The 22,757-nt window shown below is 63.0% G+C and overlaps 2 protein-coding genes across 4 annotated transcripts; one reads left to right on the forward strand and one right to left on the reverse strand.

Annotated features, from left to right (window-relative positions):
• Window positions 1-4,719: 4,719 nt before the first annotated feature.
• LOC120513883 (digestive cysteine proteinase 2-like) lies at window positions 4,720-10,947 on the reverse strand. The gene is given in 12 exon segments (XM_039733716.1): window positions 4,720-5,080; window positions 5,381-5,570; window positions 6,168-6,329; window positions 6,413-6,504; window positions 7,103-7,296; window positions 7,390-7,582; window positions 8,100-8,343; window positions 9,061-9,233; window positions 9,310-9,402; window positions 9,654-9,713; window positions 10,772-10,923; window positions 10,925-10,947. Coding segments are annotated over 12 exon segments (1,755 nt in total). The 5' UTR covers window positions 10,939-10,947; the 3' UTR covers window positions 4,720-4,892.
• Window positions 10,948-12,627: 1,680 nt separating this feature from the next.
• Window positions 12,628-22,259, forward strand: FGR (FGR proto-oncogene, Src family tyrosine kinase). 3 transcript variants are annotated; one of them, XM_039733746.1, is made up of 13 exons: window positions 12,628-12,815; window positions 16,535-16,595; window positions 16,801-17,044; window positions 17,135-17,237; window positions 17,501-17,599; window positions 17,741-17,844; window positions 17,911-18,060; window positions 18,989-19,144; window positions 19,582-19,761; window positions 19,840-19,916; window positions 19,992-20,145; window positions 20,764-20,895; window positions 21,111-22,259. In XM_039733746.1, exons 3-13 carry the CDS (start codon window positions 16,813-16,815, stop codon window positions 21,317-21,319), a joined length of 1,596 nt encoding a protein of 531 aa, XP_039589680.1. In that variant the 5' UTR covers window positions 12,628-12,815; window positions 16,535-16,595; window positions 16,801-16,812; the 3' UTR covers window positions 21,320-22,259. The 3 variants fall into 3 exon arrangements, with proteins under 3 accessions (XP_039589680.1, XP_039589679.1, XP_039589678.1); XM_039733744.1 differs by lacking the exon at window positions 18,989-19,144 and adding an exon at window positions 18,463-18,627 and having other exon boundaries at window positions 12,631-12,815; XM_039733745.1 differs by lacking the exon at window positions 18,989-19,144 and adding an exon at window positions 18,463-18,627 and having other exon boundaries at window positions 12,630-12,815; window positions 16,535-17,044.
• The last annotated feature ends 498 nt before the right edge of the window (window positions 22,260-22,757 follow it).

The raw sequence follows: 22,757 nt of genomic DNA on the forward strand, positions 1-22,757 counted from the left end.
GGGCTGGAAACCTGGGCTGGACTGGGATAGAGAGCCAGGGATGGACTGGGATAGACAGGGACGGACTGGGATAGACAGAGCCAGAGAGCCTGGGCTGGACTGGGATGGGAAACCTGGGCTGGGCTGGGATAGAGAGCCTGGGCTGGACAGGGATAGACAGGGCTGGACTGGGATAGACAGGGGTGGACAGGGAAGGTCTCTCTGGAGCTGGGGAAGGAGGGTCAGCACTGCAGGAAGGGAGGAAGAGAGCAGAGCAATGTGGGGAGGAGGAGGAGGAGGCGTCTGCCCTGAGAGGGAGGTGAGGAGGAGCAGAGGCACCGGCTGCAGGGAGGGCTGCAGACACCAGCAGGGCAGAGGGAATACTGTGGCTGCAGGCTTGAGAGAGAGAGGCAGGAGCTGTGTCTGCAGGGGCAGGAAAACCTTGGTGTGAACGTGCTTCCCCTTGCCCCTGCCTGCAGCAGCTGCTCAGGCCCCGGGCGCAGCCACGGTGATCTCACAGCAGATCCGAGCAGGCTGAGCTCCCTGGGCTCACACTGCAGCCCAGGAACAGCTCCAGTGGGAATGGGGAACAGGATTGGCCCCGTTTCATTTTGGGAATGGGGCTGGACTGAGGCTGCTGCAGCAAGGACAGGTCATGCACTGCACATTTACAGTAATTGTTCTTCCTGTTCACCAAGGACTTGTCATTTTGTACAACGTGACACAGCACAGGCTGTGAGAAATGGGGGAAATCAGGCATTTTGGTGTTAAAAGTTCACTCTAAACCCAAGATGGAACGAGCGAAAGGCAGCAGCTACTCACAGTGGTGTGATCTGCCCCGTTTGCTCCCACACCCTTCCCTCTTTCTCAGACCTTAAGGGATGCCTTGGAATCTTTGGGAAACTTCTGTCCTTCCCTTTTTTCCTACCCCAGATGACAGAGCATTCCCGGTGCAGCTGAAATGCGAGCTGCTCAGGCTTTCCCAAGAAGGGCTGGGGGAGTGCCTTGGGTTTTTAGCTTGGCTGCGTGGGTGTGCATAATGAACCGGAATTCTGCTGTGCTTGGCTACCTCGGGGACTCGTTTTAATCACCGGGCAAATGTGCTGTGTGTAGGAGAAGCGCTTAATTCCGTGAGATGAGCCGCATTGTGCGGGGTGCTGGGCTGTGATTGGGAAATGCCCGGCGGTGGGAAGCGGGAGGCAGAGCCTGGCAGCCCCGGGTGCCTGGGAGCAAACCCCTCCTCTGCTCCGGGGCTGCGAGGAGCCGCGGGAGGAGGAGGAGGCGGCTGGGGATGCTCCGAATTTGGGGTTGGGCAGCGCACCTGGAGAAGGGCAGCGCTGTGAAATGTTTGAGTTCAAAGGGACCTCAGAGCCCACCCAGTGCCACCCTCAGGGACACCTCCCCCTGTCCCAGGTGCTCCCAGCCCTGTCCAGCCTGGCCTTGGGCACTGCCAGGGATCCAGGGGCAGCCACGGCCTGCCCGCCCTCACAGCCAAGAATTTTTTCCTAACATAAAATGCAACCCTGCCCTTTTTCAGTTTGAATCCGTTCCCCCTCATCCTGTCAATTAAAACCCAAAAGTCAGGGTGTGGGGGGTACGGAGTGGCAAATAGCTGGGGCTGGAGGAGAAGGAATGGTTGGAGAATGTGAACAACAAACCTGCCAGAGCAGGCTCGGGTGCCAAGGGAGAAGCATTTGGCTGAGGAGGAGAGTTTGTGAAGCTGCTGCTGAAGGAAGTGTGAGAAGGAACGCTTGGAAAGCCGCTGCCTCGGTGATTTTCCAGCAGAGCCACACTGGCAGCAAAGCAGCTCCAGCCTTCAGAGCTTGGGAGCTGTTCAGATCTGCCGGATGCACCCTTTCACCGTGGAATGGGCTGGGAGGAATTGGAAAGATTATCTCTCTCTAATGCCCTGCCATGGGCAGGAACATCCTCTATTTGTGCCCCAAAAAGCTCTGGTTGCCGTGTGAGACAGAAGTCTCCCCTGATGGTGGTTTTTGCTATCCTAAGATCTCAGGGTTGTATGAAAATATGTAATATGACCCAAATCTCTTCTTTCCTTCAACTGTGATTTTGGTAACCTGCATTATTAAAAGTAATCTGTACATTCACACAGAGTTTATATGAGCACGTCCCTCCCCTGTATGAGCACCTGGCTGTGTGCTGGGGAGGCAGAGCCCCCCGGAGCCCCTTCCCCAGCACAGCAGTGCTGTGTGAGCTCTCCTCCAGCCCTCCTGCGCCTGCAGCGCTGGGGAGCCACAAGGTTTGCCAAAGCAGGTTTGATTCAGCTGCTGTTCCCTGACACCGTCTGTGGCTCTCTGTAAATCACTAACAGATAATAATTTCATACTCTGGCTCTGCCTATCCCCCGCCTGCTGAATAATTACCTTGTTTTGTGCAGGCCGTGAGAGGTTTTCACAGATAATTCATCCAGCAGGGAAAGGCAGCCAGATTTTGGGCTGGAGCACATTTTCTGGCCACCTGGCATTGCTGCACAGAGGTCTGCAGCTGCCTCCGGAGGGAAATGTATCCAGGACAGCCGAGGGCAGGGCGAGAAACCAAACCCAGATGAAATCCCAGCCGCCCTTCCTCGGAGAATAATTTAGCTTGGCAAACTCAGCCCACCCTGGGTTTCTGGATGTGTGGACAGATTGATCCCGCAGACCTGGATGCTGTGGCTCACAGAGGAGCTGTTTCACCGGCAGCAGAGCTCCTCCCAGGAGCTGCTTGTGGTGGTGACCCCGGTCTTGCCTCGCTCCCCGTGTCCTGCCTGGCCCTGGCTGGGTGGGTTGGAGCCCAGCACGGAGCTCAGATCACCCCGAGGCTGCCATGCCCATCCCAGGAGGGGAAAAGCTGATCCTCCCTGTGGAGGATCCCAGCTCAGCACCCTCCCAAACCACCCCGCAGACTGAGATGGGGTTCTCCAGGTGGGATGTGGAAGGTGGCTCCCAAATCCTCTCACTCCACTAAACACCAAGCCCAGCTAATATTTTGCCACCCATGTATCACATTTGGGGAGTTTCCTGCAAGGTGCCTCTCCCAAGGGAAACCTTCAATGCAGAGCTTCAGGCCAGCTTTGCTTCCAATAAACAGCAGGGTTCAGAGCGCCTGTGCTCTGCTGTGCTCTGCAAAACCTGGAGCCTCTCTGAGGTTTGGGTGTCCAGGGAAGTCTGGAGGTCACAGCTCAGCTGGGCTGGGAGCCAGAACCTACATCTGGCTCTGCAAACTGAAAACCTCCCTTCAGGTATGTCCTTTCTTATTTTTCCCTTTTTCAAATGTAATAAATAGATAGTTTTTTAAGTTCCCAGCCATCTGAACTACCCACGCTCAGGGCTGCAATATGCCTAATGCCATGAATGCTGAATTTCAGTAAATGCTTCCTGGGGATACAAAACTTCCAGCTCTCAAAGCCACCTCTGTGTTCAGCAGCAAATTCAGGACAGCACCTATCCAAAGGGAGCCTGAAAGTCACGGTTCCCTGAAAGTCAAAGCATGTTTTATTGACTGCAGTCAAGAGAATCAAAGATCTGGAGACCTGGACTCCCACGGAATAAACCACATTATTCCTGTGCAGTGATCATTCCTCTCCCAGACATGAATTCCAGCCAGCCTCCCTGCTGGGAATGATTAAAGACCCCTTCAACAATCAGCCAATTGACAAATAAGCAGGTGAACAAGTGAAGGAAAACAAGGGGATATGATGGCCTGCCAGCACTGATGAGAGCAGTTGTGTCACCTGGAGGGAAGTGCAGCTCCCTAGGTGCTGCCAGTGGTTTGCTGTACAAAACTGGGGTGTAGCTGTGGGGGATGTCACTTCTCAGCTATCAAAACCCCATCTGGGGGAAGGCAGAGCCTGTGCAGATGCAGCTACAAGTCGGGGATGACATTTCCCTTCCTCCAGGTTTCCCTTCCCAGCTCCTGCTGCTGACTGGGCTCTGGAGCTGGGGGCAGAGCCTGGCAGTGCCCAGCTCCATCCCCGGGGGGACACCACCAGAACGGCACCAGAGCCCCCACAATGAACCTGCAAACTCTGCTGGCCTGTGGCCTGGACACCCCAAGAACAGCCCCAGACCCTCAGCTCGTGGTCAGGCTTCTCCATGCCTCTGAAGTTTTGGGGAGAAGCTCTGGAGCAAGAAAAGATGGAAGGAGCAGGACAGCTCTGGGGTGTGACCAGCTCAGGAGCACCCCAAAACCCCCTGTGCACCCCGCACAAAAAGGTGGGACACTGCCAGGACCAGGGCAGGGAGAGCTTCCCACCCTGTTTTGGTATCCCTGTGCTCTGATCCTGCTCTCCAGGGTGGCTTGAGCCCAAAATTAGAGCACCCAGCCGAGCCACTGCCAACAAGGGGAGCAGCCCCAGAGAGTGAGGGGCCTGGCTGGTGGCACTGGCAAACACCCTGGTGACAAAGTCCCCACTGCAGGCACTGTGGCATGGAGGCCTTCCCCCTCCCCAGCACCCCATGCCAGGAATTTCTCATCTCAGCAGAAATCCCCGGGGTTGTTTGTGCTCCACCTCAGAGCTGGAAGAGCCGCTCCCCTCGCCCCGGGTGTCTGGGATGGCTCTGAGAGCCAGCTGGCTCTGCCAGGTGGGAATGTCCCCTCCCCAGGAAACCCCTAGGGTCCCACTGGACCAAAAAGCCAGGCTGGGGCCAGGGATTTTTACAGGATGTGTGCCTGGGGCTCGGGGGGCACAGCTGTGTGGACAGCAATTGAATCCCTCCTGTAGAAGCCATCCAGTGTTTTTCCAGCGTCTTTATTGGCAAGCCCAGTGCTGAGTGCCCGTCCTGCCCTGTGTCCAGCACCGAGTGTGGCTGTCCCACCGTGCCCCCAGCTTCCCGATGGCTCCACTGAGGGGCCTGCTCCAGGGCTGAGTGCTGAGAAAGCCGCCCAGGGCTCTCCCTGCACAGCCAGGTGGCTCAGGCCAGGATGGGGTAGGTGGCCTCGGTGGCCACCCCACAGTTGTTGTCCTTCATGGCCATGAGGATGTAGCCGTCGTTGCCCCAGTAGGTGGACCAGGAGTTCTTGATGAGCCAGTAGGTCTCTCCCTGCAGGACCCCGTAGCCCACGGCCAGCACCGCGTGGTCCAGAGACCCCGGCGTGTTGTCTGCAGGGAGTGACACACAGAGGGCTCAGCACCCCTGCCTGGTGTCCAGAGAGCCTCCCTTTCCAGAGACCATTCCTTTCCCGAGACCATCCCTGCCTGGAGAAGATCCCTGCCCAGTAATCCCTGTCCAGAGGACATCCCAGTGACAGCATCCCTGCTCCCAGGGCTACCCTCGGTGCTGCAGGGGACTTCAGGGCTCATCCCCTCCAACCCCCCTTGATCAAAACCATGGTTCCTGGGTGCCCTGGCATCTCCTCAGGCACCCAGGCCCTCCTGTGCCCCATGTGCTGCTTGTCTCACCGCACTTGGGCTCGTAGTAGACGCCGTTGGAGTAGAAGGAGAAGCTCTTGTGCGAGGCGTCGATGCTGACGGCCACGGGGCCGTGCTTGTAGATGGCAGCTTTGACTGCAGTGACGTTGCCCGAGGTGACGTTGACGTAACCCGTGATGTTGGCCAGCATCTCAGACTGGTTGTAGTGGCACAAGCCATTCTACACACCCAGGAGACACACACTGTCATCAGAATCCCTGGCTGGGACCTGCCCCCCCTGCCTGACCCCGCGGATGCAGGCAGAATCTGGATCTGCAGGAATTTGGATCAGATCTGGATCTGATCTGGAATTTGGGCTGTGAGAGCCCCAGGCTCTGACCCCACGCTCCTCCCAAGCCCAGGGTGCTGGGGGTGTTTCCCAGTTGCTCAAGGACACAAGGAGGGGAGCTGGCTCTGCACCCAAAGCCCTGGACGCTGTTGCCTGCGTCTTGCTGCCACAGCCCCATCCCCAGGCAGCTTTGCTCCATCCCTGGGTACCCCGGGCATAGAGTGACTCATGGCACCACGCACAGGTGGAGGAGCCTCGTCCCTGTTTTGCAAGAAGAGAAACTGAGGAACACGGTGACAAAACAGCCGGGATGAGCCCTGGGGCTTGGCTTTGACAGGACTGTGAACCACGGCAGCCTCGTGCCTTGGGGACGAGGTGACATCCTCATCTCAAGAGCCTGTTAGTGCCTCTGACACATCCAGGGGGGTCCCACCATGGCTTTAAAGCCCCAGGATGTTGGGAAGGCCACAGGGACAAGGGCCTCCTCACCTGCCCCTTGTAGGTGCCGTAGGACTCGGTGCTGGCAATGCCCCCGTGCTTTTTGATCCACTCGTACGCCCGCCACTCCTCGCCCCCGTCGCAGGCGTAGTTCCCAAAGCCCCAGGAGCAGTCAATGAGGACTTGCTGGGACAGGGGGGTCAGCACGCCGGTCTGCAGGGGGACACAGCTCAGGGATGGGGACAGGCACCCTGCCAGCACCCCATCCGCTCCGTGGGGCACAGCCCTGCTCCCACCTTGAGGAAGAGGGCGCCTTCCATGGCTCCCGTTGTAGCAAAGCTCCAGCACGACCCACAGACAGCCTGATCCTTCACGGGGGTGACAGCGCCTGGGGACAACGGGGCACGGGAGGAGAAACTGGGTTGGCACTGAGGGATGGAGGCAGGTGGAAGGGAAACTGAGGCACGAGGTGAGGTCCTGAGGCAGCACAGCCAGGTCTCGGTGCTAATTGAGAAGGGGGGAAATGCACTAGCAAATCTGGGACCCCCACCCTGGGCTAGGGGCAAGCTCTGAGGGTGTCACTCCCAGCTGATGGGGACATGGGTGAAGCCAGATGTTGCTTCCGATGTCACATCTGTCCCTGGGGCATCAGAGTGAATTCAGGGCCAAGTGCTGACCCAGCTGCCTTTAGTCACAGAGGCACAGAATGGTTTTGGTTGAAGGGACCTCAAACACCACCCGTTCCACCCCTGCCGTGGGCAGGAACACCTTCCACCGCCCCAGGTTGCTCCAAGCCCTGTCACCCTGGCCTTGGCCAACCCCAGGTTCTCAGTACAGCCCGTTCCAGTGCCTCACCAACCTCACAGCTGTGCAGCCCAGGGACAGCACAGTCCCACAGGCCCCTCAGTGTAGTGATGGGGAGCACAGGCTTGGCTGAGGAGCACTGAGCCCCAAAGCACCCCGCTGTCCCCCGACCCCACACGCACCGTACATGCGCCAGTCCAGGCTCTCGGGCAGGATGATGCCGGCGTAGAGCTCGGTGGGGAAGGGCAGCCCACGGTTGGGGGTGCCGCTGCGCCGGCGGCCCCGCAGCGCTGCCAGCTCCTGCGGCGTGCGGTCGGCCAGGTGGTTCAGGGACAGCGTGTAGGACAGCGCGGCGCGGTTCCGCGAGTGCACAAACCTGCCGCCACGGCAGAGACAGCGCCAGCTGGCACTGCCGCACCCCTAGGGCGCCAGCAGCACCCCCAGAGGGCCGGCACCCCCCCGCCTGTACCTCATGTTGTGCACGAAGATGCTCTGCCTGTGCTCCAGCTCCCGCGCGGAGCCGTAGTGCCGCCCCATCTGCCGGCGGTAGTCGTGGAACACCCGGTGTGCCCAGGGCGGCTGCTGGCCCACCAGGTCCTCCATGGGGTTTGCCAGCACGCGGTGCTCCGCCACGCTGCCCGGCAGCACCCCGCACTTGGTCTCTGGGGAGTGAGAGAGGAGCTGTCAGCCCGAGCCCCACAGGTGTAGCTATGATATTTTATGAAAAATCCTTTCTTAGGATTTTTTCCGTCCTGAGGAGCTGAGAGCCTCAGGAAAGAAATGTAAACAATAACTAGGTGCTGCTGTGGAATGCAACAGGTGCATCTTCCATTGGTCCATGTGGATTGTTTTCAATTGATAACCAATCACAGCCACCTGTGCCAAGGCTGTGAGCAGTCACAGGATTCTGTTATGCATTCTATTCTATTCTATTCTATTCTATTCTATTCTGTTCTGTTCTTGTTCTTTGTAGCCTTCTGGTCCTTCCTCTCTCTCTGTTCTTTTAGTATAGTTTTAATATATATATTTTAATATATATATTTTAATATAATATATAACATAATATAATATATAACATAATAAATCAGCCTTCTGAAAAAAATGGAGTCAAGCCTCGTGTCCTCACACATGAGATGTTCGCCACAACACACGGGCAGGATGGGGGCCCTCCCTGCTCACCGTTCACGGGGAGGTCGAAGACCGAGGGCGGGTAGCTGTTGTCGAAGTCCGTGTAGGCGATTTCGTACTTGTCGTAGTGGGAGCCCAGCAGGCTGTTGTAGCCCCGCATCTCGTAGTGCACGGGGGCCACCCCACAGCTGGAGTTGGTCACCCACAGCGTGTAGACGTTCTTCTTCTGCTCCCAGCGGGTGACGTTCTGCCACACGGCGCAGTACCGGCCCTCGTAGTACTCCTCCCGCAGGAACTGGGGGGACACGGCCTCAGGAAGGGGACCCCAACATCCCCCCGGCCACCTCCAACCTCCCCCAGGCCACCTGCTGCCCACCCAGCCCCTCTGCACAGCCCAATGCTCTCCAGCTGGATCCAGTGGCTGCGTGGCCACTAGCACACAGCCATGCATGGGATGGAATTGGGGCAAGGATATGGGGAGCAACAAAGGGCAGACCCCCCTGTGTGGCTCAGCAGCGCCCTGGGGACACTCCACTGTGCACAGCAATCTGTGCACCCGCAGCAGCGAGTCTGGCTGCACCATTTCTCCAAAATCCTGGAAAGATTTCAGGTTTTTCCTGTGTGTTTCCAAGCTCTCGCCATGCCGGCATGTCCAGCTCGGTGACAACCTGCTGTCCCCACTGCTCACGTGCTGTGCCCAGCCCTGAGGCAGGCTGGGGCCAGCAGCAGCTGAGCTGCCGTGCAGAGGCTTGCCCAAATCACGAAATGCCAGTGTTTGTGTGGGATGTGACACGTCCCAGCACGGCTGCTGGAGTTGGGAAAGGCTCCAGGAGTCCGGCCCCGATCTGGGTGGGGAAGTGACCTTCCCTGCACCCTGGGCTGTGGGGACATGTTCCGGCCGGTGCCAGCACCCTGCAGCCCTTGGACAGGGAGGAGAGCCTCCCAGCACCCCCTGGCACAGCCTGCAGGTGCTCTGGGAGGCAGCTCAGGTCTGGGCTCCGAGGTTTCCCACCTTAAAGCCGCTCATGCTGGGGAAGACGCTCTGAGCCGTGACCACGTCCTCCTTGGAGCCGGGCAGCTGGAAGCACTTCCTGGTGTTCACCTCCTTCTCGGTCGTCTCTGGCGTGATCTTGTACCTCATGCCATAGGGCTTCACCGCTGCCAGCTGATAGGTTATCACCTGCCCTGTGCCAGGGAAGGGGAAACTGAGGCACAGAGTCCTGCTGGTGCGGGGGGGGCGCAGCTGGTGCCCACCTCTCACCTCCGTAGTACTGGATGCGGCTCTTGTTCCCCGTCAGGTTGTACCAGGCTTCAAAGGGCTCCTCGATCTCGGCATAGGGCAGCTTAATGACCCCTGCAGAGGGGGCATTGTCCCCGGCACAGGACACAGCTCAGCCCCAAGCCCCAGCACCCCAGCATCCCTGCCTGAGCCCCTGGAGTCTGCAGACCCACAGCTGACCAAGGCAGTGCCCCACAGGTGATGAAGAGGCACTGGGCTGTGGGAACCTGCCCCAGTTTGGCACTGGGACAGCCTGGTCAGGGCCATGCTGAGCATCCTGTGCTCCCCCACAGGGCACTGGGGGTCTGTCAGGGTGTGCCCATTACCTCGGACGTGGTAGATGGAGCCGAACTGAGGGGGTGGGCGGGAGAGCCCATGGTCCTGTCCTGAAAGGCAGAGAGGGGCAGGGTGAGGGGGCTGTGTGTTCCCCCAGCTGAGATGGGGATGGGAGGCTGCCAAGCCAGTGCTCCCCTTCCCTGCAGCCTGGGGCTTCCCTTCTTGGCCAGAGGAGCTTCCTGAGCTCATCCCAAGGCACATCCAAGGGACACTGAGGCACTGACACCTCCCAGGGTCAGCACCATGACACTGCAGCCAGCCCTGCACTGCTGCACCCCCAGGGAACCCCAGCACTGTTGGGGTGATGCCCCAGTGTCACCCCCAGCACTGGTGGCCTTGGCCTGGAATATTTCCAAGGTGGGACCCAGCCAAGCTGTCCCCAACACACAGAGCATTGTTGAGGGGTGCCAGGGACCTTACTGGTTCTGCCTGGCATCTCCCAGTGACCTCGCCAGCCTCCCCCCGGGCTCCCAGCTTGTGCAACCCCACGCCAACACAAGTGCTGGGAACGAGCCCTTCCCTCCCTCAGCATCTTCCTCCTCGCCGGGAGCGACCGGCAGCACCTGCCCGGACCCGGACCGCGCCCGCCCAGCCCGGGAGAGCCGGGAGCAGCCCTGCCCCCGACCCTGGGGGAGCTGGGGACGAGCAGACCCCCACCTGCACCCCAGGCTGTGCCATGGGGACCCATCACAGCCACCTCGGGGCACCCACAGGCAGCAATGGGTGCAGCCCCCTCCCCGCCCTGCTCGGCTCCATCAGCACCCAGAAAGGGGGTCCCACGGGGGCACGGCCGCCCTGCCACCCCTGTGCCCTCACACTCGCCTGTCCTGCCCGGTTGGGTTAAACCCCTTGGGTTAAAGCCTCAATTTGGTTTTATTTTCACGCCTCAGCCCCACCAAGCCCTCAAGACACATCCCCCCCTGCCCTCTTTGCCCCTATCTCAGCTGTGTCTTGGAGGAACTGCAAATTTTGGGACCCGACGAGCAGTGAAACCACTTCCCCAGACTGAACCCTGCCTGCAGCGCAGCTGGAGGAGATCTGGGGGTGCTCCCATCTCCCTCCCGTGCCCGGGTGTCCCCAGCGGTGGCAGGGCCAGGGCCAGACTCACCCCGGACGGCGATGCAGAGTGCGGAGGCCACGAGGCAGCGGAGGACACCCATCGCTGCCGCCCGGCCCCGGCTGCGCCGCTTTAAGCCGGGGCCGGCGGCGGGGAAACCCGGCCGAGCCAATGCAGAAAGCGGGGCCCTCCCCGAGGAGGGAAGGAACCCGCATCATGTGGTGCCTGGCGGGGGGACGGGCACCCCGGCTCGGCGTGTCCCGGCAGGGCCCCGCGGTCGGGGATGGAGCAACGCCGGGGCCCGCGGGGCGCGGGGGGTGCGGGACGAGCCCCGGAACGCCCCGAGCAGCGCCCGGGTGCGTGCCCTGCATGGATCTGCGGGGCTGGGCTCGGCCAGGCTTGCCTCGCTCAGGAGGTGACAAGACAAGGGTGACAGCAGCGGGGAGCGGGTCCCCAGCCTGCACCGGCCCCGTGGCAGCACCGAGGGGAGCAGCGAGGCCAGACTCACGGACACAGAGGAAAGGGGGTCGTAGAGGGAGGGCTCACTGCAGGGTGAGGGGCAGGAGGAGGGGGAGGAAGGCTCTGGAGAGATGGGGAGGATCCAGCCCAGTTGTGTGGGAGGACAGTGGGGCAGAGCCGGGACAGAGCCAGCTCCAGGGGGCTTGGAGAGGATGCGGGGAGGGGGCTCAGACAGGGCTGGGGAGGCTCGGAGAGGCTGCAGGGGGATCACTGGGATGTGGGGGTTCAGGCGGGGTGCAGGGGGATCACACAGGGGTCTGGGTGGTTTACCCCAGCCCCAGAGCTCACTGAAGTTTGTGGCTCGGTGTGACCGATACCAAATCTCGGGGTCATCCCACCAACAACTTTGTCTGGACAAGGGGTAGATAAGGGGTTTGATGTCTAGTGGGCAATCCATGGACACAGGACTGGCTTGAGCCACATAGGAGCTGCACCCCATCTTGGGGGGACATGTGGGACAGCCCTGGAACACAAGGCAGAGCTGCCCGCCGTTCCCCAGGCATGGTGGGCTGCTCCCTGCCCCTCCAGGGATCTGCCCTGCCCGAGAGCCCGTGCCAGCAGGACAGGTGTGGTGCCACCAGACCGGCCCCTTGCTCCTGTCCCTTGCAAGGCCACAGTGCTCTGTTTGATGTCCCTTTGCTGTCCCCTGCCCGTGGGCGCTCCGTCGGGGGTCTGCCCGGCTCTGGGCAGGGGCAGGCACGGGCTGGATCCGCACACTGCCCCGTAAACCCCAGCGGGCAGAGCCTGCCAATCCACGCCGGTGTCTCCGGGCGCCGCTGGGGTCCTGAGACCCCCTGGCGCCCGCCCCGCTGGGCCCCCTCCGCGGGCAGGCTGGGGAGCCACGGTGGCCCGGGGGGTGACCCGGGGGGTGACCCGGGGGGTGGCTCGGGGGGTGCCCCGCAGGGTGACCCGCAGCGTGACCCGCAGGGTGATCCGCAGGGTGACCCGCAGGGTGCCCCGCAGCGTGACCCGCAGGGTGACCCTCAGCGTGGCCCGGGGGGTGACCCGGGGGGTGACCCGGGGGGTGGCTCGGGGGGTGCCCCGCAGGGTGACCCGCAGCGTGACCCGCAGGGTGGTCTGCAGTGTGACCCGCAGGGTGACCCTCAGCGTGGCCCGGGGGGTGGCCCGCAGGGTGACCCGCAGCGTGACCTGCAGGGTGACCCGCAGGGTGACCCGCAGCGTGACCCGCAGGGTGGTCTGCAGTGTGACCCGCAGGGTGACCCTCAGCGTGGCCCGGGGGGTGGCCCGCAGGGTGACCCGCAGCGTGACCTGCAGGGTGACCCGCAGGGTGACCCGCAGCGTGACCCGCAGGGTGACCCGCAGGGTGCTGCAGCGGCGGCTGGGCTGGCTGGTACAATGAACCATTGCTGCGAGCGCGGGGAGGAAGGGGGGGCGAGGGGAGGGGAAGCTCTTGCTCGGCTGCCAGAGCCGCCGGAGAGACAGGGGAAGCTCAGGGCCGGGCGCTCCCGCTCTCCCACGGCTGCCGCCCCGGCACCCCCGGCGCTGGCCGCAGCGGGGCTGCCCCCGGTGGTCCCGGGTGCCAGGGGGTCCATGCCAGCCGGAGCAGGAGCAGGAGGTACGTGCGGCTGTGCGGGCAGGGTGGTGGGGGGCTCAGCCCTGTGACAGCGGGGGGTCTCACCCCCTTGCTGGGGGATGCCCCCTCCGTGTGTGGGTGGCTCTGGGTCCCGGGTGAGGCGGCGCTGAGCTGGGGGGACAGAGTCCCGCGACACTGGCGGGGTCTGCTGGGGGGCTGCTCTCACTGTGCCCTCACTGCCTCCCTGGGAAATGCCCGAGGGTGGGAGGACACCGCCGTCCTCGCCATCCTAGGGGGCCGCAGGTCAGCGGGGGCTGCGGGTGGAGATCTGGGGGCACCAGCAGCTGCAGTCACCATCCCGGCACCAACTGGGGGTGACACCGCGGAGCCTGCGGAGCACATGGTGCCCTCAGCGTGCCGGAGCCACAGGCTGGACAGGGAACAGGACAGCCTGGGGACACATACACACACCTGTGCCCTCCGTCCCTGCCGGTGCCCGTAGGGTCCCAGCCCAGCCAGCGCTCCGGGGCGATGCTGCAGGCTCAGCTCCCCGAGGCTGAGGCTGGGGAAGCTGCAGGGGCTCAGGCCCTGGCCGGAGCGGATGCTCCCCCCGGTCCCTGCAGCTCTGCTTCGTCCCTGATCCTTGGTGTGTCCCAAGGAGGGACAGGAACTCGCTGCTTCCTGCCCTGCACAATTCCCTCCCCACCCCGCTCCTCCCGGGACATTGTATTTGGAGCCCTGGCTGGCTCCCTCCCTCCGCCCCTGCAGCCCCTTGGATCCGGGAATTGCTCTTCTTCCAGCGGAAATCCTGCTTTCCCAGCCAGCGATGGGGCTGCAGGGCTGGGGAAGGGGGGGCTCCCTCCCTGCCGAGCATCTTGTGCCAGGGAGGGGGCAAGGGGACCCCTCTGCCACGGGCCTGGTGGCTGACAGGTGGGCTTGCAGAGAAGATCACTTTTGGGGGTTGGCAACCCTTCAGTTTTCGTCCCAGGGAATAGCCCTGCTTGTGGGCATGCAGGGTGTGGGGTGTCACCCCTCCATGCACCCCTCGTTCTGGAGGAACTGCACCCACTGGGAGCCACTGGGCACTGGGTGAACTGGGAGGACTGGAGCTGGAGCAGGGCTCCATCTCCAGGTATCACTGGGATGGCCTTGGGGCTGGGGGCAGTGGGGAAGGGGCAGGGACACGCCACCACCTGCCACGGAGCTGGAACAAGGAGCAGATGGGGCAGGCAGGTGTGGCCTCTGTCCCCTCCCCAGGTCTGTGGGGTCCTGGGCATGGGACGGTGGCACAGCTGTGTCCTAATGAGCCACCTTCCCCTCTGCCTCATGCCTGCTCTCCTGCTGGGAGCGGGGAGCTCCGGAGCCGCGGGGTGACAGAGGAACCTCGGTGGCACCAGCTGGGCTGTGCAGCCCTCTCGGTTCCTCTTCCCAGGGAGCAGGAGCCGGGTCACCCCGGAGCAGTGCAGGATGACAGCATGGGACAGGGCATGGAGGGGCCCAGGACACCCAGGGGGCTGAGCCCCGCTGCCACCCCTGCCTGACCCTCCCAGCTGTCACCATCCTGCCAGTCCTGCCAGTCCTGCCAGTCCTGCCAGTCCTGTGGCCCCTTGTTGGCCACAGCACCATCCTCTTCCTCCCCCCACCCCACGCCGTGCTCCTGCTGCTTCCTCTTCCCTCTGCCGAGCTGCTGTGTGAGTTCCTCTGGCAGCACCTCCTGCCCAGGGCCTCGTGGCCCCCTCAGCCTGGCCAATGCCACCATGATTGTCCCCACGGCACGGGGGGTGCCATTCCCAGCACCCCCACATGGCTCCACGGGGCTGCAGCCCCCAGAGCCTGACTTCTCCACGCTGTTGTTCCATGAGGGGCGAGGATGCAGGGATGGAGGTGACCCCAGGGGTAGCTCAGCTCTGCGGGTGACACGTGGGGTGACAACTGGGCCTGCAAGGGGTATTGTGCCCTGTCTAGCAGCTGGGCATGGGGCTGAGCTGCCCCGTGTCCCAGGGGCCTGGGGAACAGATGGATGGGCAGCCAGGGACGTGGCTGCTCCGTGCCCAGCCATGCCCGGCGGGACAGGGGTGAGGGATTGGCTGGGGTTCAGCGCGGGTGGGACCTGGCAGCTCGGCCGGGCAGCCAGGGTGGGAAGGGCTCAGCTGCCATCTGCTCCCCGGCTCCAGGCAGCTCCTTTTTGGGAGAGCTGGAGCCAGACACCACCGTGCAGCCATCGGCCACAGCACCAGCTGGGTCCCCTTCCCGTGGACAGCGTGAGGGATGGCTCTGAGCCACCCTGCAGTGAGCTCAGGGGCTCTTGGGAAGGGGAGGCCTGGGTGCAATGCTGCTGCACATCACCTGGACCCGTGATGCTGTGCTACAGGGGGTTTCTGCTTGCCTGGAAATGCCCCTTGCCATCCCTGTCCCTGCTGGCACCTGTGGCAGCTCCACTGCTCGGTCAGTGCTGAAATTCAGCAAAATGGGAAGTTTCTGAATGTGGGGGGGGCAGGTGATTCCCACTCGGGGGGGTCAGGGTTTGTGAGAGCCAGGGTTGTCCATCAGTTTGAATAGCCACTAATTATCATCAGGAATAAAACCCCCAACGGGCCGAGTTTCCTCAGATTTGGCAACGCTGCCCTGTCGGCAACGGCTGCAGCCTTGCCACACCACCAGTGTGCAGAGCAGAGATGGAAAGGGAGAGCTGGGCTCCTTCCAGCCCTGCTGAGAGAGAGGAAAGGGAATCAATAGCCATGATTGGGAAGATCTGCCTGAACCGTCTCACCCAGCCCAAACCTTTGTCTCCTCGTGCTCACTGGAGTGCAGAGGGCAGGACACCTTCCCCTCCTTCCCTCCTTCCCTGTGTCTCAGCTGCAGACAGAGGCTGCAGGCTGGAAGCTGTGCCCAGTGCAAACTGGGCAGGCTGGTGTGGGTGTTTGCCCAGCAGCCAGGCAATAACAGGGCTGGGGATGGACTGTCCATAGAGCCGTGACAAGAGAGGCCTGACTTCCTCCTCCTCCTCTGTGACACCTTCTCGCCACATGTGGCCGGAAGAGCCTGTGCTGACCACAGCAGTGTGAGCAGGGACCTTGCTCCCCAAAACACCCACTCCCCAGCAAGCAGAGGGCGTGGGGATGGGGACCCTTTGGGGGCTCCTTCCCACTGGGTCTGGCTCTCCTTCAGCTGCCCTGAAAGGACGTGAGCAGTGTGGTGAGGACACAGTGAGAGAAAAACCCACTTGAGGATGTGGTTTCAGCCCACACCGGGGTGTTGCAGCCCTCGGAGGAATGTTGCAGCTTCGTGGGGGTGTTGCAGATCATTTTAGCTCATGCAGGGGGTTGCAGCCTGGGAAGGGATGTTGTAGCCCACGGAGGGGTGTTGTGGCTCGTGCAGGAGTGGTACAGCCTGTGCACGGGTGCTTTGGTCCATGCAGGGGTGTTGTAGCTCATGCAGGGGTGTTACAGCCATGCAAGTGGTGTTGCAGCCCATGTGGTTGGTGTTGCAGGCCGTGTAGAGGTGTTGTAGTCCATGGCAAAGGTGTTGCATCCTGTTATGGGGTGTTTCAAGCTCTTCGGGGGTATTCTAGCCTTTGGCAGAAGTGTTTCAGCATGGGCAGGGGTGTAGCAGCCCTGGGAGGGGTGCTTCAGTGCGTGCAGAGGTGTTGCAGCCTGTACAGGGGTGTTTTATCCCGCAGAGGAGTGCTACAGCCCATGCCAAGGGCATCTGAACCCATGCAAGGGTGCTGCCCCCACCTGATCCCTCCCTGCTGTCCACAGGTGACTCTTCTCCTCCCTGGGGTGGCATGGAGCAGCTGGAGTGACCTGAGGAGTCGTCGCAGTGAGTGGGGCTGCCGTGGAGCACCCCGGGGTGCCAGGGGCACGTGGGGTCCCCGGGCAGCAGAGCCCTCCTTGCAGCAGTGCCCACGGGGACCCCGGTGTCCCCCTGCTGAGCTGGGGGGTGGCAGGGTGCACCCCAGTGCCTGTCCCCATGCGGGCACTGGCAGCCACGTGTGCCCCCTGCTCACGGACCCTCTGTCCCACAGGCGGTGCCCAGGATGGGCTGCGTGCCCTGCAAGGAGAGGGGGGCTGGCAAAGGGCAGGCAGGGGGCGAGGGGGGCTCCCTCCAGCCCCCTGCCTCGCAGTACGACCCCGACCCCACGCAGCCAGGGGCCATCTTCACCCGCATCCCCGACTTCAACAACTTCCAGGGGCCAGCCGTGCCCCCGGCCCCGGAGCCGGGGGGCTTCACCTCCAGCGCGCTGCCAGCGCGGAGCGGGGGCATCTCAGGTCAGCAGGGCGGCTCCAGGTGGGGAGGTGGCCAGCCACACCCCTGGGCTGCCCCTCTGGGCTCACCGGGGTCCCCTCCGTGTGCCACAGGCGGGGGGGTGACGCTCTTCATCGCCCTGTACGACTACGAGGCCAGGACGGAGGATGACTTGACATTCCAGAAAGGGGAGAAGTTCCACATCATCAACAACACGTGAGCCTCCCCCGGGCCTCCTGCCGCCCCCAGCCCCACATGCCAGCCCGGGGAGGAGCCTCTGTGCCTCGGGCAGCCCCCAGCCTGGGGACCCAGGCTGTGTCTGGGCTGCCCCACTCGGAACCAGGGCCGCGGGTCGTGAGCTGAGTGGTCTCAGCAGAGATGGGTGGGGAAGAGCAGGGTCCGTGCAGGGTGGGGAGGCACACAGAGGGTCTGTCCGTCTGTCCCTCCTCCTCCTCCACGTTCTCTGTTTCCCTGCCCAGGGAGGGGGACTGGTGGGAGGCCAGGTCGCTGAGCTCGGGAGCCACTGGCTACATCCCCAGCAACTACGTGGCCCCCGTGGACTCCATCCAGGCAGAAGAGTGAGTGTCAGGGGAAAGGGATGGACACACACCCCAGCCCCCCTGCCTCGGGCCCAGGGGCCCCATGAGCCCCGGCAGTGCTGCATGGGGGGTCTGTGGTCCCTCTGGTGCCTCCCTGGCGCTGAGCCCATCCCGTGGCAGGTGGTACTTTGGGAAGATCGGGCGCAAGGACGCGGAGCGGCAGCTCCTGTGCCACGGCAACGCCAGAGGCACCTTCCTCATCCGGGAGAGCGAGACCACCAAAGGTACAGGGACAGCATGGGGCACCAGGGGCTGTGCCCAGCGCCCCTCCCTGACCCATGCCCCCACAGGTGCCTACTCCCTGTCCATCCGGGACTGGGACGAGGCCAAGGGGGACCACGTGAAGCACTATAAGATCCGGAAGCTGGACAGCGGGGGGTACTACATCACCACCCGGGCCCAGTTCAGCACCGTGCAGCAGCTGGTCCAGCACTACATAGGTAGGGTGGGGTGGGGTGGGGGGCGCAAGGGGGGCCAACAGGAGGGGTGGGAATGCCCAGAAGACCCTTTGGTAAGAGACTGGGCTGACCTGGGGAAGGAGGAGGCTGTTCTGTTGGTGGCATTAGGGGGCTCCTGAGTCTCCCCCTTTCCATGCCCAGGGTGCAGGGGGTTCCTGTTGTCTCTGGGGGTGGGCATCACCCACTCCCTGGGTGCAGCTGGGGGTCTGGAGGTCCCGCCGGGCCAGGGGGGTGCAGAGCTGTCCCTGGGGCAGGTGGAGGGGGGTGCGTTTGTGTCGTGGGGGTGACTGGGTGGTGCAGGAGCCGTGCTGATGCCGGGGGTGCTGGGAGGGGACGGAGGGCTCCGTGCCCACACTGACTCTGTGCCCTGCTCCCGTGCTGCAGAGCGGGCGGCGGGGCTGTGCTGCCGCCTGGCTGTGCCGTGCCACAAGGGAACCCCCAAACTGGCCGACCTCTCAGTCAAAACCAAAGACGTGTGGGAGATCCCCCGCGAGTCCCTCCAGCTCCTCAAGAAGCTGGGAAATGGGCAGTTCGGGGAAGTCTGGATGGGTAGGGCCCGGTGGGCAAGCCAGAGCAAGAGGCAGGGGGGACGTGGGGGTACCCCCAGGCCTGGTGCCCCACTGGGAAAAGCTCGTGCCTGCCAGGACAGGCTGAGTGACACTGATTTGCTGGCATGAGGAATTATGCCATGTCCTCCTCTGGGCTCACAACGGGTCCCCCAGGATGCCCCATGTCACCTCTGCATGGGCAAGCAGACCCCACTGCAGATGGGACCACAGGACCAGGCCAGGGGGTCCCACCTTCGTCATCCTCTTCCTCTGGCATTGCTTGCTTCCTCCACTCATGCATGCTGCCTTCATCCCATCACATCCCTCCCTCCTCTTCCCTGCCTGCCCCCCATGCCCCGTAGAGTACAACGATGGGTTGTGCCATCTGCTCACCCACCCGTGCCCTGCCGTGAAGCCCCAGACCCTGGGATTAGCTAAGGACGCCTGGGAGATAGCACGGGAATCCGTCACCCTGGACAAGAAACTTGGCATGGGATGTTTTGGAGACGTGTGGATGGGTAAGGCTGGCCCGGCCGGCCGGGGTGGGGGAGCACAGCGGGCAGGAGAAGCTCCCTTCTGTCCTGGCAGGAGCATCACAGGGTGCCAGGTGGCACCCGCTGGTGTGGGGGAGACTGAAACTTGGCACAGAATCCACGAAGGGTTTGGGAATGGGGTGAGGTTGGTGCTGGGGTGAGGGGAACTCCTTGTTCTGGGTGGGGTGCAGTGGGAGCACAATCCCCCCCAAGGGATCCCTTCCTTGCCCTGCCCTGATTCCTTACCCATCCATCCATCCATCCATCCATCCATCCATCCATCCATCCATCATCCATCCATCATCCATCCAGCCATCCACACAAGCAGCAAGCATGCACCCACACACTCCTCCCTCCGCGCAGCCCTCTGTCCTGGGCTGGCTGTCCCCTGGGCTCGTGGTGACTCCGTGTCCCCACCCCAGGGACGTGGAATGGCACCACGAAGGTGGCAGTGAAGACGCTGAAGCCAGGGACCATGTCCCCTGAGGCCTTCCTGGAGGAGGCCCAGATCATGAAGCGGCTGCGGCACGACAAGCTGGTGCAGCTCTACGCCGTGGTGTCGGAGGAGCCCATCTACATCGTCACCGAGTTCATGAGCCAGGGTGAGCGGGGCACCTGCCTGGGCACGAGGGCACCCTCGGGTTTTGGGGGTCTCTGACGGCGACTCCTGCTGCCTGCAGGCAGCTTGCTGGATTTCCTGAAGGATGGGGACGGTCGCTACCTGAAGCTGCCCCAGCTGGTGGACATGGCTGCCCAGGTACGGGGGGCTGGTGCAGGGTGGGGGCGCACCCCGGGGGGCTCTGGGGGGTCCTCACCTCTCCGTGCCCCTCAGATTGCGGCGGGCATGGCGTACATCGAGAGGATGAACTACATCCACCGGGATCTCCGCGCCGCCAACATCCTGGTGGGAGACAACCTGGTGTGCAAGATCGCCGACTTCGGCCTCGCTCGCCTCATCGAGGATGACGAGTACACGGCGCGGCAGGGTGGGAGCACCTGCGCCGTGACCCCCGCTGTGTCCCCTAGCCTGGAGATGGCCACCCCCAGGCAGGGCGACCTGGGCAGTGGGTGCCCCGAGTGTGCCAGGGAAGGGGTATCCTGGGTGAGGGACACCCCAGATTTTGGGTGTTTTGGGTGATGGATACCTTGGATCACCCCGGGGAATGGGTGCCCAGGGAATGGGTGCCCCAGGGAATGGGTGCCCCAGGGAATGGGTGCCCAGGGAATGGGTGCCCCCAGCAGACAGGTGCCAGGGTGTGGGTATTTCGGTTGATGGATGTCCCAGGTGAGGGTACCCCAGGTGCAGAGTGTCCCCAGTGCAGGGTGCCTTGGGTGCTGGGTGTCCCATGTGTGGGCTGCCCCAGGCAGTGGTGTCGTGGGTGCTGGGTGCCCCTAGGGCAGGGTGCCCCCCATTCAGGGTGCCCCTGGGGCAGGGTGCCCCCCGTTCAGGGTGCCCCCATGCAGGACACCCTCAGCACGGGGCAGTTCAGGTGATTTGCCTCGGATGAGGGGTGTCCCGGGGGTGGGCTGTCCCCAGAGGGGGGTGCACCAGGTGCCGGCCTCTCCGGGTGCAGGGGCAGCCCCTCACCTGTGTCCCACTGCAGGTGCCAAGTTCCCCATCAAGTGGACAGCTCCGGAGGCTGCACTTTTTGGGAGGTTCACCATCAAGTCGGATGTCTGGTCCTTTGGCATCCTCCTGACGGAGCTGGTGACCAAAGGCCGCGTGCCCTACCCAGGTATGGCCCTCTGGGGCAGGGGCACCCTGGGGTGGGCTGGGTAGGGCGCAGACCGGGGCTGATTCTGTCCCGTGCCTCAGTTTCCCCATCGGAGGGACCAGTGCTGAACTGAGCTCCTACCCAGACCACAGGGCAATGCCCCTGTGTGCCTCAGCTTCCCCAGTGGCTGGTGGCAGGGGGTGCTGGCACTGAGCAGGAGGGCCCTTGTCACGCAGGGATGAACAACCGGGAGGTGCTGGAGCAGGTGGAGCGGGGGTACCGCATGCAGTGCCCGGGGAGCTGCCCCCCTTCCCTGCACGAGCTGATGGTGCAGTGCTGGAAGAGGGAGCCCGAGGAGCGCCCCACCTTCGAGTACCTCCAGTCCTTCCTCGAGGACTATTTCACTGCCACTGAGCCCCAGTACCAGCCCGGGGACAACCAGTGACCCGGGGCTGGCACTCCCCGCAAGCTGGGCTGGCTTTGGGGTGAATCTCTTTTTTTCTTTAGAGGTGGTTGCTTCCTTTGTCTGTGCCCCCCCAAAATGCCTTTTAGGGGTGCTCAGGGTGCCCAGGGCGGACACAGGGCTTTGCACAAGGATGCTGGACTCAGAGAGAAAACAAAACTGTGCGCCCCAGCCCCCCCTTCCCCCACTCCCTTTATTGCCTTCACACCCAGCTTTGAACCTGAGAGGGGCTTTGGCTGCAGGGGGGACTGTGGGGACCCCCGTGAACCCCCCCAGACCCACAGAGTAGCAGAGGGCTCGGGGGGAGCTCCCCACGCCAGCCCAAATCTCTTCTGGGAGCACAGCTGCGTGGCGTCCCAAAGTCCTGGCACTGACCTGTGGGAGGTCATCCCAACCCTCCCTCCCTTTGTCTCTCCTTTAATTTATAAGATTTTATATGATGCCTCCCCCAAGCAGCCATCGACCCCACCAAGGGATCCCAGTATTTGGGGACCCCCTTGTCCCCCTCTTGCTTTCGTAGAGCCAAGTGCTGAGAGCCAAACACCCAGCCCTGCTTGCCCTGGGGGTGCTGCGGGGGGTCCTGGGGGGTCTGGGCAGGCTGGGGCAGCCCTGCCCCAGGGGCTGCTCCCTCCTGCCCCACCAGGCAGGACGAGGGCACGGGGTGGGCTCAGCAGCCCCACTGCCCCCGGGGCTGCAGCCTGGCTCCGTGACTGGGGGGACATGTCAGTGTGAATGCAGGGTGCCCCCCTGCCCCTCCAGCGCCCCCATTTTGAGCGGGGTCCCAGTCCCGTGCCCCGTGGCCAGTAACGCCCCCACACCCCCAGGGCAGTGCCGTGGCGGGAGGGAAGGGCAGGGGAGGGATCTGTTGTTTATTTTTTTTTATGAAGTCTGTAAATACAGAGAAATAAAACCTTTCTAACAAGCTGGGGACAGCTGGGTCCCTCTGCCCCTGCCCCACTCCAAGGGAGAGCAGCTGCCCCGGGTGGGCAAAAGCACTGGGGGTGCTTAGAGCTGGGGCGCAACACTGAGGGGGTTCCAAGTTCAGCCAAACCAGGACGGGGTGGTGCCCCCTCACCCCCTCCAGCCCCAGGGCACAGGTTTGGGGGTCTCCTCCAAGGGGGTGAGCAGAGAAATCCCCCCTGCCGCCAGGGCCACGTGGGGAGGGGACACCCCAACTTCCCTTGTGAATAAAGGCCTGGAAAGGCTGGGTTGGGAAGCACTGGGGTTCACAGAGCTGCCCCCCGTGCAGAGCACCCTGCAGCCCCCCAGCTCTCCCCACCAGGGGACTGTCCCCCCCTGCCAGCTGTGGCAGGGAGGGGTCCTGTGCCGGCAGGCTGGGGAAGAAGAGGTTAATTTTCCTTGCAGCTTGGCCTCCCCAGCAGGGCCCAGCTGTGCCGGTAATGAATTCCTCAGCACTGAT

Source organism: Passer montanus, unplaced genomic scaffold (genome assembly GCF_014805655.1).
Source record: "Passer montanus isolate IOZ18808 unplaced genomic scaffold, ASM1480565v1 scaffold89, whole genome shotgun sequence".
Taxonomy (NCBI): domain Eukaryota; kingdom Metazoa; phylum Chordata; class Aves; order Passeriformes; family Passeridae; genus Passer; species Passer montanus.